Source organism: Acanthopagrus latus, chromosome 13, assembly GCF_904848185.1.
Source record: "Acanthopagrus latus isolate v.2019 chromosome 13, fAcaLat1.1, whole genome shotgun sequence".
Taxonomy (NCBI): Eukaryota; Metazoa; Chordata; class Actinopteri; order Spariformes; family Sparidae; genus Acanthopagrus; species Acanthopagrus latus.
Window position 1 is genome coordinate 9629003 of NC_051051.1, and position 12849 is coordinate 9641851.

The following is a 12849-nucleotide window of genomic DNA, read 5'->3' on the forward strand; positions in this document are numbered from 1 at the left end:
ACATAATCATCTAATCAGCTCGCAAAATTTTAATTGTACATTCACAAATATACATTCTCATTTTATCATAATATCATTGTTTGTACTATATCTACAGTCAGTGGTGGAGAACAGGCACTTAAAACTCTGTGGCTGTACATTCTTATGTACAAGGCGTGGCGACTGGCAGCGTTACTACGAAGGCGTGCTGATCTGCCCCAGCCTCCTCAGCAGTCCGTCCAGTGTCTCCAGGTTCTGGGCTTTCTCCTCCAGCAGCTCGTATCGCAGACTGGAGATGTCCTGCTTGATCTCCTTCAGCTCACCTGAAGGAAAAACAGACACAGACATTTATACATTCTCATAATTTTGACTGGAGATGGGATTCAGGTATGGTAGTTAAAGCAAGTTCAGTCTCAGCATCAGATCATTTTACCTTCGGTGATATCGTCGCTCTCTCTGTCCGTTTGGGCTTTGATGATGTAACGCTTTATCAGGCGCTTCATGATCTTCTTCAACCAGTGAATGAAAAACAGTATAGTTAATAATATTAAAATGGTAAATAAATAGGTTTAAAAAGTCCCCATATTCAAATTATTATTTAGATAAAATGATCCAGATTTGACCGACTCTTTCAGAAATGACAATATTGTTACGATAACCTGCAGAGAAATTAATTTTGCATGTAAAACCTTATTCTGAGGAATAATAAGAAACTGCATCTGTCACACAAATATGGAGAGGAGGGTAGGCTGAAATGTGAATCTCACACACACACACAAACACACACCAATACATACCCGATATCTGGTTGGGCTGGTAGACGCACCAAATGAACCTGAGTTTTTGCTCTCTCCAAGCTGGAAGATGAAGCTGAGATTAACTTGTTTGAACAGAACAGTGTTTATAACATTGTATTCGGTCTGAGGTGGCGCCTGTGGAGCTTGTGGTGCAGCAGTTAAACCACTGGGAGGTGCTCAGTGGCTGTGTCTACTCTCCCTCCGCTCCACTGAGTATCATGGTTTTATCATTAATAGTGAATAAACAACACTTGTTTTAATACCTCATCGAGCGGTGTCTCGGCTTTCTTCTCGCTGTGTCCTGCCACATGCTGCAGCAGCAGGGACTTGATGGCTGTGGCCAGTCCCAGCATGGTTTTTGGACTGGGGACCAGGTTGAAGGGCACGGGGAGCGTCCGGCCCTCCTCAAAGTAGGAGAACCAGAGTTTGGCACGAGCAAACTTCCACTCAACATCGGCATCATCCTAAAGAGAAGAGGGAAACAAGGTGTAGGACATAGGGCTGATGGAGGTGCTTGAAACTGATACACAGTCAAAATCAAATACACCAGATTCACGTGAATTGTTGGCTTCAAAATGTTTCCAACTGTCACGCTAACAGTGACATCAGGGGACTGATACCATCGGCTACTAGCACGAAGAATTACTTTGTTAAAGGAGCGCAATGTAGTCATGGAGAAGACACTTAAATTTAGACTTTTAATATTTACAGTAGTAATGAGGTAATAATACAAACTCAGAAATATTTATTTTTTCCATTATTGAATAAACAAGCTTTTCTCAGAGGAAAACAAGTTCCCAGAACACTGTTTGAAGCTAGAAAGGTGGCAGGGTCCGCCAAACATGCATGAAGTAAAACCGTATGAAATCAAGTCGTCCTTCACGGTGGGTTTGTTCATTCGGTTTATCGAGTCACAAAAACAAAGAAAGTTTGTTTATGTAGTCATTAAAAAAAAGGATTCTCTAAGGATTAAGATTTCTTTCCCCAAACCACATAGTGCACCTTTAAATAAAAATGCTTTTGTTTTGATGAAAAAGGTAATTAACTCGATGCCACAATAGAAATAAAGGTTGTTTCCTCTTATGACTTATAATATTTATCATGGATCAAGAGTGCCAACCCAGCACACAACGGCCTCTTGGCGAATATGCAGTAGCAATTTACTTACGTTGTAAATGTCAGATTGAGAAGTACCTGCTATTGAGCAAATACATTCTTAAGACAAATGGCACAATTCAGAAAATTGTTGATATGGTTTAATTTCAGTGTCTCATATCCACTTCACCGTATTTGTATGTCATGGTTCCTTCTCGTAATAAAACGCCTCGTTTTCTCTAGAAATCTGCCGTTTGTTTTCTCAAGATAAACTAAAAGCCGTTATCAAGAAAAAATAACTAAGTTTGTTCACTCATGATAAAGGCATTAAAATAATAATTGCAGACACGGCCATTCCTGGCTTCCACAAAGAAGACTATCTGAGTTTTTCCCAAAAATAAAATGGGAAAAAAAATGTAAACTTCGTGCGACATGCGAGGGGAGGCAAAGCCTTCTCAGTCCATAATTGTACGCTTGTGTCTGAAGCACATTGTAATTCGGTATTTGCGGACGGACCTCAATCTCCTGGAAGGAACTGTTGATCATGGCGATGAGCATGTTGAGCAGCACTATCACCATGGTGACGTTGTAAACCCCGTACAGCACGTAACCAATGTTCTCGATGAATTTGTGTCCGTTATTGATAATGACGGACTTGACCTCGGACAGTCCAAATATGGCCCAGAACAGCGTCTTGAAGCTCTCTTCCAGGCTGGACAGAAGGACGCACATAGGAGGAAATGGGGGGATGTGGGGGAGGGAGAGGAAGACAAGAGGAAAGTTATTTTTGGCTTCAAGCAAACCATTAATCAAGATGCTCTGTGAGAAAAGGAACTGAGGAAAAAAAACAAAGAATTTTTACTGTGTTTAACTTTGTGTTTATATTACTGCTGCAACTTCAAAGCATATCATAGATTTTCAGATGGATTTACAAGCTTCCGTGGCAGTTCCTCGATGTTCATTTATTTTGCTAAAGTATGAAAATCAAACTTGCTTAAGACAGGTAATCCATCAAATCACATTTATTTTCCTTTTTTATATAACTGTGTGAAAATGCAGCTGCTGGCATTTATAAAGCAGCAGTTCCCCCTTAAGTCTTAGGGATGAATGTGAATAAAAGGGAGAGAAAAATCTGACAAGCAATTTCTATTATGATTTTATTTTTTACTAAACTTTAATAGTGACATTGATTTCGCTGGATATACTGTATTTTAACAATCCAGTCACCATAATAAATGTTGGGATTGTACCTTTCTCCTTCAGCATGGTTAGTTTAGGTAAAACAACACTTGGCTGGGGTCACGAGAAGATCCTGTTTGCACAAAGATGGCTGCAAAATCTTTTGTTGTTTTCGTCACCTAAGAATAAGTCTTTTACATCTGCAGAGCGTTTTCTTCAGCCATGTTTCTACAGTAGCTCACGACGGACAAACCAAACACCGCTTCCAGAGAGGGCTTTTTGTGCTTTTTGTGGCCACTAGATGAGGGTGAGAGGAGGGGTGTTTAGTTGGTTGCAACACTGCAAGATACCGCTACATTTTACATGCTGGACCTTTAAATGCTTTTATTCATTTTTCCTACTTTCTAGGCTAATAAAGAAAAGTTGTACATATGATTGGACTATCAGGTTGATTTCTGTCATTGGGGGGCAATTTTTTCAAACATACAGCTCGTGACTGTAGATTTTTTTGGCATCTGACTCTTGCTAGACTCTCAAATCTTGGACAATAATACAGATAATTCAAGACTTTGGTTGGATTAGCTTTAAAGCTACGTTTTGGCGTCTGTCCTAGGTGGAATGTATGACCACGCTTTAAGTTAAATTGGGGTTATAATGTACTTATATTGTGCTTTTATGTGTCTTAATGTGCTTGAGCAGAGCAGGTTCCCAAACAGAGTTATAATTTATAATGTGCGAATAACTTTGCTTGTTCAGTAGGGTTGATCCAGAAAATGTTCAAACAATGGTTTAACCTCTGAGCCTCAATCAGTGTTTAAGTTAAAAGTCTAATACTGCAGTCTATGTACGCTTCAATAGTTTAAAAAAGAAAAATCAGAAAATCTAAAACAGCAAACAGATCTCACGTGGTGAAGGCATCGTTCTGCTTCGCTCCCAGGTAATAGGAGTACAGGTTGAACATGCCGATCATGAACGCCAGAAACACCAAGATGAAGATGACCATGAACTTGAAGATGTCCTTGACAGTCCTGCCTAAAGAGATCTGCAGCGGGCCAAAGCTCTCGTTGGCTGGGAGGATGTAGGCGATCCGGGAGAAGCTCAGCACCACCGCGACTGCATACAGGCCCTCCGACACCAGCTGGGGGTCTGACGGCAGCCAGAAGATCCGCGCTACAGAAATAGAGCACAGAAAACTTCAGAACTTTGAACACAAGAACTTAGATTTGCCTTCAAAAAAATGCAATTTTTGTAAATTTGATTAGTCAGAAATTGATCTGTTTCACCCAATTTTTTTTAACTGTCCAATAAAAAAAGGACAATCCAGGCTCGGACAACTTGTGTTTGTCTGTGGTGATCTGTGCCAGTGTGTGAACATGCTCACCCTTTGTAAAGTACTCTATCTCAGGAGGCAGCTGGATATTATTCAGTGTTGTGTAGCGTGCGCGTACAAAGGTCTGGGCCAAGTTGGCGTGTCTCAGGATGGAGAAGCGGCAGCTGAAGGAGGCGAGGAAGATCGCCAGCATCCCAAAGTCCAGGAAGTTCCACGGCTCGAGCAGGTACTCCCCCGGCCCCTGACTCCAGATCTCCTTCACCTCGGCCCAGATCATACCTGCAAGCAGGTCAGCTGATGAAACACACGCAGGGTGACAGGATGTCTTTGGCTGGGACTTCGTGACGGTGATCGTCTAACGCTCACCCATGACCCATGAGATGATGAGGATCTCCATCCACGTGAACGGTGTGGTGGTCATGCGGTAGAGCAGCAACGGGTCATACTTGGGCCCGTCCGGGTGCTGAAGGTGGGTCATGTTCGGCAGCAGGGTGGTGCCCGCGAAACGGTCCGCAGCGTTCAGGATCAGAAGACCCAGAAAAATGGTGAAGGATGAGGCGTGGGCCACAAACTTCATGAAGGGGCTCCGCATCACCCTCCCCACCTGAGCAAGAGAGAGATGAGCCGACAGGAGGGTGACAGGGTGGTTAAATGTCTGGTGCGAGTGAGATTAGAGAGCGTTACAATGTTACATACTCTGCTGCACGGAGCGATCCAGTAAGCCAGAGCCAGTCCGGGCAGGCCTATAGCCACCGCCAGCACCACCAGCAGTTTGATAGCGGTGGTCTGTTGTCTGAGGCCGGGGAGATTCTCGTACCAGATGCTCAGCAGCTGCTGCTGGCAGTTAGGATGAGCCACAAACTGAAGGGGGCACAGACATCACAGAGGGCAGGTGAGAGCAGTTTCAAGCCAAAATGTTTATAGCCTCTGCAAAACATGAACATATAGTTACTAGTGCTGCCTAAATTATAGTTTGATCTGTCGCACATTGGTGCGTTCTTCCAGCTTGTTCTCTGGGATGGATCTTCTAACCACACTGTGAGAGCACCGGAGACCTTCACATCTTATATATCAGTGTCTCCTTGAATAGATCAAGGAGGTAAAGATGTTGACATCAACAAGGTTTCCTAAAAGGTTGGACGTCAATCTCAAAGCATGATGTGAATCTGTTTTCAGGCACACTGACCTTTTTGAGCTCGTACTTGATGGCTAATTTGAGCCGCGTGAGAGATGGCCGACCAGGGAGATCGTAACTGTCATCAGAGTCGGTGTCTCCGCTCAGTATGGCCTCCACCTCCTCGGTGCTGCGGCACAGATCCAGGAGGCCCACCACGTAGTCCTTGCACTGGCTCGACAGACAGCAGTACTCGCTCTGCGATACGCGATGGGGAAAACGACGGGCGCCGGTTAGTGAAAACATCTGAGACGTGTTGCAGGAGATGTGGTGGCTGCTGAGGGGGTTACTTATGCACTGATAGAGTTTGTAAGTAACAGCTTTCAATCCTGTAAGAATAACTACATTTGTCAGAATTACAATCACACTTTAAAGGGACATTTCACCCCCCAAAAAAGATAGGTATTTCTCATCTCACCTGTAGCACAGTTTGTCAATCTAGATTTCTTTTGGTTGGGGTTGTCGAGTTTTGGAGGTATCGGCTGTGGATACGTCTCCAATCTATCAAAAATAGTAGACAGCATCTCCAAAACTCAGAAAGTCAAGCTGAAATAATCTTGATGGATAAATACAGTGCCAACAGTGACTGCAAAATCTGACCCTCATCTGTTTCTGCTTCCTCTCTTAAGGCTCATTAAATGTCCTTGTGATCACTGGAAGCTTTTACTGGCATCCGGTTGGCAGCAACGTGGCTAAATCACTTTCAGTGTACTTGACAATGAGCTGGGTTTCGTGGCACAAGTACAGTAGCACCAACGGGATGTGAAGAGCGATTGTGACAACTGAACAAAGTTGTGCACCGGTGTTTGTGGTGGTGACCCTGTGCGATCTTTAATAACATTCGCACCTTGAATTCTTTCTCGATGTCAGCCAGCATCGCCAGTTCGTTGCTGAGCTCCAGGGCGGCCAGCACGGGGTCTTCATTGGACAGGGAGAGGTAAGCAGGACTGGCGAGTCCTCTGTAGGCATTGATCCGCGACCGCGAGTGGCTGAAGGAGTCAAACTGCTGCTGGTAGTTGCAGGAGTCGCAGCCGCAGAAGTAATCGTGAGGGGGTTCGATGCGAGCCCCTTTACTCAGCAGGGTGTGAACTATCTCGTATTCCTGGCAGTGCGCCGCAAGGATCACTGGCGTCACGTCGTGAGAGAACCTGCAGGGAACGCACACATAAAAACATGGGAGATCTTTTTATAGGCGTTTTATTTTTGCAAGTAACCGCCGTTGTTTTACTGTTTTACTCTCACTTCCTTCATCAAACGGGAGCCACAGTTTCAGTGAGCTAATAAAAATGACGTCAGTCCCAGATAAATGTAGCAGCTGCGGACTGATGTGAAACAATACAACACACGTCCTTGGAGTTTGTTGATGTGCTGTGTCGAAACACTGATAAATTTCATTTAATTTAAACCTAGAACCTTTTGCACGCAGCACGCACCAAAAAGCCCTTTAAACACTTGGGAGGCCTGCTTAAGGCAGCGATTTTAGATATTTATTGCAGCAGTTGTCGGAGGGCACTACATTTTTTTCGAATGCATTTTAACTGTCCTACCTCGTCCCGTCCTCATCATAAGCGTAGAAGTCATCCAACATGTCTGCTTGAGCGGGGCTGGCTGTCAGACGACGGGCATCTCTAAACTCTGGGTGACTCAACAGGGCCTCTGTGATACGAACATATCCTTTACCTGCAACACAGACACAGAGCTGAGCTGTTGGTGCGGCTTGGCGGCGGGTTCCTGTGACAGCCATACCTCAGTGCTCTGTACACATAAGGAAAGTAACTGCATTAAGCACACAGTGCCTTCATACAAACTCACTAAACTCATGCTGCTCACCACCCACTTACAGACAAACAAGAGATATATGATGTTTACTTCTGCGTCGTTTCAACTGGGAGCTGTGTTTTTACTGCTGACACAACTGATCGATTTTATCTGTAGAAGGCTGTGTAGACCATGTGGAGGTTATCACTCAGCACAACTTTTGTAAACACAGATGTCCTCTACTTTTAATTTATTGAAAATAAAACAGGGAGAAGGAGAAATGAAGAAAGATTTTTGTAACCATGTGTTTAGAGTTCTGCATAGCTGGTCTGGATTTTTAATAAGATATACAATTTTTTTTTATATTTGACTATATTCGACATCAAAACTATCTGCCTGTCTAAGTGTGGAGAAGTTTCACATTAAAGGGCATAAAGCAGCTGCAGGCTAGTGATGGCATAGTAGGTCTCTGTTTGGTAAATTAGCTTGTTGGCTATTTAGCTTGCTAATAAATCCAAAACTGCCAAAACCCAACATTTATGGTGAGGTTGCACAAACTGCATTAAGTTGCATTCTAGACAAAACAAACATGATTTACTAAATTTTTAGGCATTGCTCACATTATCAGACTGTACTTATGCATTCGCAGAGTGCTGCAGGAATGAGTCCTTAAAATAAATGTTTGCATTTTGCAGTTGCTATTAATCAGCTAAATAAAACTGCAAAAGTTGTCGGGGATATTATAAGTCATGATGCTGAACACGGAGAATCTTTACTCACTAGTATGTCTTGATAGAGTTTAGTTGTAAACTCAACAGTATAGTCGAGTCAGACAACCACAGCGCAGTCCGCTCAAAGTTGGCTTTAGATTTTTACTTCTGGCAATTGCATTAATCCTTAAAAAATCACAGAAGTAAGCTTTTTTTTTTTTTTCGCAACAATTCAAAATGGAAATAATCTCAAAACTCTTTTTATTAAGGGAACCAGGCTGATGCTAATTTACAGGCTAGCCAATATCTATTAGCTCTCTGTTAGCCTTTAGGACACGGAAGGCTGGGGCTAGCTGGTTAGCTTTAAGCTCTAACTTCAGTAAACATCTCTGCAACACTGTTTATTGACGTCTCTGATATAATGCTATTGTTCCTTCACATTTTGTTGAAAATGTTAGTTCGTTTTTTGAATATTTCAAATTAAATTCTGGATACATGTATATCTCACAAATTGCCCCTTCTGGTTACATTGGCAATGGTACTCTCTTTTGCTTTTGCTTATATGCGCAAATGTATTTTTCATATACAAACACGTTGCTCTTACTGATGGCTAACAGGAGGGCGTCCCCCACCCGGGACATATCCGCCCTCCCCAGCAGCAGCTCCGTCACCTCCAGATGCTCGTTGGCTACGGCTAGCTGCAGTGCATTCTGGCCCATGTAGTCCACGGCGTTGACATTCAAGTTGGGCACGTGTAGCAGCATGCGCCGCACCTCTGGTATGTTGCCATACTCAGCTGCCTCGAGGAACCGCTGCTCCACTTCTGACAGGCTGACCAAGGGGCCACAGAACATGTAGGATGGACCACGGAGGGCCTGCCGTCGTTTAACAGCCGTGATACGAGCCAAGAGCTGTCTGTCAGAGCTGCTGTGGCTGCCAGGGAGACAGGACACATAAACACATTGTATATATTGTCCAATTGGTAACTTGCGCCATTTGGAAAGCACTCCAGTTGTTTTTATCTTGATTTCACATTCTGGAGCAAAGACGTTTCCTTTTCATTGGCTCAAGCTGTTAATCATTACGAACAAACACTTCAATCTTTCAGCTCTTGCAAAGGCATCGCAGGCAATCTGGTGTCAGGTTTTATTTGGTATAGTTCGGGAATACTTACAACCCAACAAAAGTTCTCTGGAAAGACATAAAAAGTACGCTCTGTGAAGTGTAAACACTGGCAGTGAGAGATTGATAGTGACTACAGTACATATCAAACTACACACTGCAGTCAAACACACCATTCGTCAAAATCAAATGAGGGACATTTTATAGTTGCAGTCCAGTATTCCCTGTTTATACTTAAAATGTTGCTATAATTAACCATGTCTGGAGAAGTGGACAGGCTGAAGTTAAAATAGGAATGTTTTGCTTTCAACCCTGATTTCACATTGATGCAAAAAAACTGATGGATGCTGATGGATTATTAATTGCAACACTGGAATTTGAAGTATGTAATGTTAAAGCGTGGCACCTGTGTAACTGGAATGGAAACAAACTGACAAACGTGCTGTATTAGATCATCTGTACTTGACCTGATGAAAAATGTATTAAAAACAGCAAAAATATCATTTGAACAGACAATCCAGAGTGTCTGTACATTGCAAATATCCACGTGTGCTAAAACTTTATAACAGCCATCATTAATAAATGCTGAATTTATGAGTTAGTCACTGTGAACAGACAATGGAATGCTCTCTATAAACCATCTATTAAGCAACTGTTTATTGTAATAAAATACTTTGTTAATGGTTATTAAATACCGTGTGGCTCATCTATAAACATTATTTGGGTGGCCACTACAAAATTGCAACTGATGTTTACCAAAGCTTATACTCACTTAATAGGTGGTTTATAATTTATTCGATCGTTTGTTAAGAGTGAAGTCAACTGCTGTGGAATTTCGTCTCGCTTGACCATTCAGGAAAGATGAATACGACTCAGAGACACCAAAGACTTACGTAGAAGTAGTTCATGCAGGCTCGATCGAGGAGGAACAAAATACTAGCATGACTACATGCACAGTGCATTGCCGTGTAAATCCTCCCAAGACTGCCCAATGTTCAGATTGTATCTACAGTTCAGGAAGCGCCCCTCCCATGCGTGGCTATCTGTTTAATAAATAAGAAAGTGGAACGATTCTGCAGATCTTCCCACATCTGAGCGAGGAATAAAAAGAAAATGTGTCGAAGACAGTAAGTCTGCAACCACAGATGGATCGAAGGCCAGTTTTGAGCTATGAACTCATAGATCAGACGCCACAATCCCCTCATCCACACCATAACCGTTATACAGAGTCTGTACGACATTTTATCATGTGAGGCCAGAGTGCTCTAGGCCGTACATTTTTCTCCTGGTAATTATTAACTGAAGTTTGATTAACTATAATTTACCATTTACTACTGATGTTTTGATATACAGTTTTAGCTTTAATTGGATTTCTTAAAAGTTAATAACAATCATTCATTATCAGTCTTCTCTGGCATACATCAATGGTGCAACATAGCATTTCACGGTCACAGTTCTTGTTTCAGCTACATCCCGTAATTGCAGTGGTGGACAGTTACTAAGTTCATTTATTCAAGTACTTGTACTTTATCTGAGTGTTCTAATTTTAGGCTATTTTTCTTCATCTACTCCATGTACACCTGAGGGGGAAATACTGCACTTTTTACATCACACCATTGATTTGATTACTGTGATTGCTAGTTACCTTGCGGATTACCTGCAATGCATCGTTACACAGTAAATCAAACCATTCAACAGTATTAGAGAATTAGAGAAGTATCATTATTGCAACCAGCTACAGCAATAGAACTAATCTTACGGGTCACTCCATCAATACTTGGAATATGATATTTCTAACTACATGCATATATACAACACTGTAACAAATAATCAAAACTTTTACTTTCATACTAGCACTTTTAATGGACTAAGATTTTGAATGCAGGACATATAAGAAAGTGAGGGGAACTTCACCAGTGTTAGACACTGAAGTGTGTTTACAGGTCTTGGAGAAAACTACTGCATATATATGAACAAAAGTAGCATGAAGCCTTTTGTGGCTTCAGAAGAGGCTTCTTGTAATCTGATCATCATGCCCCCAGTGATGTCACTTTGTGGCAAAGTTGCATTATGGGTAATGTAGGCAACAGGTTTTGAAAAGCAGTCCACTGTTCTGCATTGCAATCAAGGACATTTTTAAAACAAATGATATTAATCAATACAGCAGAACCAGAAATATGGCCGTTTTTATTCCCCACATCCTTCTTCCTTTACAAAAACCTATCGCCTGCATTGACCACAATGCAATTCAGCTGCTGAGTGACATCACTGAGGGCAATTTACAAGATTTCATGCAGATTCCTCAGGAGCCACAAAAGGCTTTAAACTACTTTTTCCACACATGCAGCATTACTCCTCAAGACCTGTTCAACACACTTTAATGTGCACAATTGTTGGAGTTATCCTTTAAGTGAAAGATCTTCTTCCAGCACTGTGTAACTGTACAATGTTAATTCAAAATCTAAATTTAACAGATCAATAGATAAAAAAGGATCAATTAACTAGATCCATAACTTTCATGATAATCAATCACTGTGTCTTAAAGTAGTAGCTATAAAAAAAATAATATCCCTTCAGAAAACACATAAAACACACCTGGCCATTTCATGCACATCTGGCTGAGTATAAAGGACGTAAATGAAAGACTCACCCGAGGCACCGCCCCGAGCAGCAGTTCTCCTCTACGAGGTCATCGTTCATCAGCAGGTTGTCGCGGCTCCGAGCCCTGGGGCTGTCGGTGTAACCGGCAGGTCTGGGTGGCAGCCTGTGGTTCATCCCGGAGGCGATCTACGACAGAGGCTCCAGGTTCATATGGAGGAGGAATCAAGTGCCTGTCGCATGACTCTCTCCCTCTCCCTCCCTCTCTTTGAATCCCTCCCCTGCTGTCCTTCTGTGTGCTTGAGAAAGAATGCAGCCTTCTGGGTCCCTCTATACTTCTATATACAAGACACATTGAGCTTTACAGATGTGCAGGGCCAGCTCGGTGTTATGACTGCACACGCTGAGGCCAACTGGTGATGCACGGCCAAGTTGTTTCAGGGGAATCTAATCAAAATTATGTAGCTAAACAAAAGCAGAATATTCTCGAGATATTGCCAATGGTTTTAATGCTCAGGCTGTAAAAAGCTATTTTGGACCGCTGTGTTTGGAAAGCATAGAGAGTTTTGTCTGAGTGTGTGTGTGTGTGTGTGTGTGTGTGTGTGTGTGTGTGTGTGTGTGTGTGTGTGCGTGTGCGTGAACATGCATGCAGGAGTAACTGATGGCTGATGAACAGCAGATGAGAGTCTTCAGGGTTTAAATTCCCAGCAGACTTTTCTTCCTGTGTGCTCCCACTCACGAATGATCCCTGACCAGTGTGGGAAAGCGACTTTCTACTCCACAGACATGCACACATGTGTGTGTGTGTGTGTGTGTGTGTGTGTGTGTGTGTGTGTGTGTGTGTGTGTGTTAATGCATGTCTGTCATTTTAAGTCTGCAAACAAGTGTTTCTTCATCAGCAGGTCAAAGGTGAATCACAGCGGCCAGTGATTCTCTTTGGTGTTGCCGCAAGCGAAATACACACATACACGCACTTGAATGCATTATTTTTAGCCTTATTTATAATGGTACATTGTGTTCTTCATTGTCCTGAGTTAGCTTTTTCACTTGTGAAGTAATTCCCAACCATTGTTTTCACACTAATCTCCCTGTTACATCCTCGCAACC

The 12849-nt window shown here is 42.6% G+C and overlaps 1 protein-coding gene across 2 annotated transcripts; it reads right to left on the reverse strand.

The window, feature by feature from the left end:
- Nucleotides 1–9: 9 nt before the first annotated feature.
- trpc6a (transient receptor potential cation channel, subfamily C, member 6a) lies at nucleotides 10–11984 on the reverse strand. Of its 2 annotated transcripts, none has more exons than XM_037120682.1 (14): nucleotides 11795–11984; nucleotides 8627–8955; nucleotides 7102–7234; nucleotides 6402–6702; nucleotides 5567–5752; nucleotides 5077–5241; nucleotides 4747–4984; nucleotides 4432–4659; nucleotides 3956–4220; nucleotides 2388–2583; nucleotides 1040–1240; nucleotides 777–836; nucleotides 413–485; nucleotides 10–302 (listed from the first exon to the last, which is right to left on the reverse strand). In XM_037120682.1, exons 1-14 carry the CDS (start codon nucleotides 11917–11919, stop codon nucleotides 175–177), a joined length of 2628 nt encoding a protein of 875 aa, XP_036976577.1. In that variant the 5' UTR covers nucleotides 11920–11984; the 3' UTR covers nucleotides 10–174. The 2 variants fall into 2 exon arrangements, with proteins under 2 accessions (XP_036976577.1, XP_036976576.1); XM_037120681.1 differs by having other exon boundaries at nucleotides 413–488; nucleotides 11795–11979.
- Nucleotides 11985–12849: the final 865 nt, after the last annotated feature.

Excerpts from the sequence above, each read along its gene's own strand:
- trpc6a (XM_037120681.1), bottom strand. The coding sequence starts at position 11,919 with ATGAACCACAGGCTGCCACCCAGACCTGCCGGTTACACCGACAGCCCC. Across the intron at positions 489-776 it reads CCAGCCCAACCAGATATCGG|AAGATCATGAAGCGCCTGAT; the intron begins GTATGTATTGGT and ends CACTGGTTGAAG. Across the intron at positions 303-412 it reads GAGCGACGATATCACCGAAG|GTGAGCTGAAGGAGATCAAG; the intron begins GTAAAATGATCT and ends TTTTTCCTTCAG.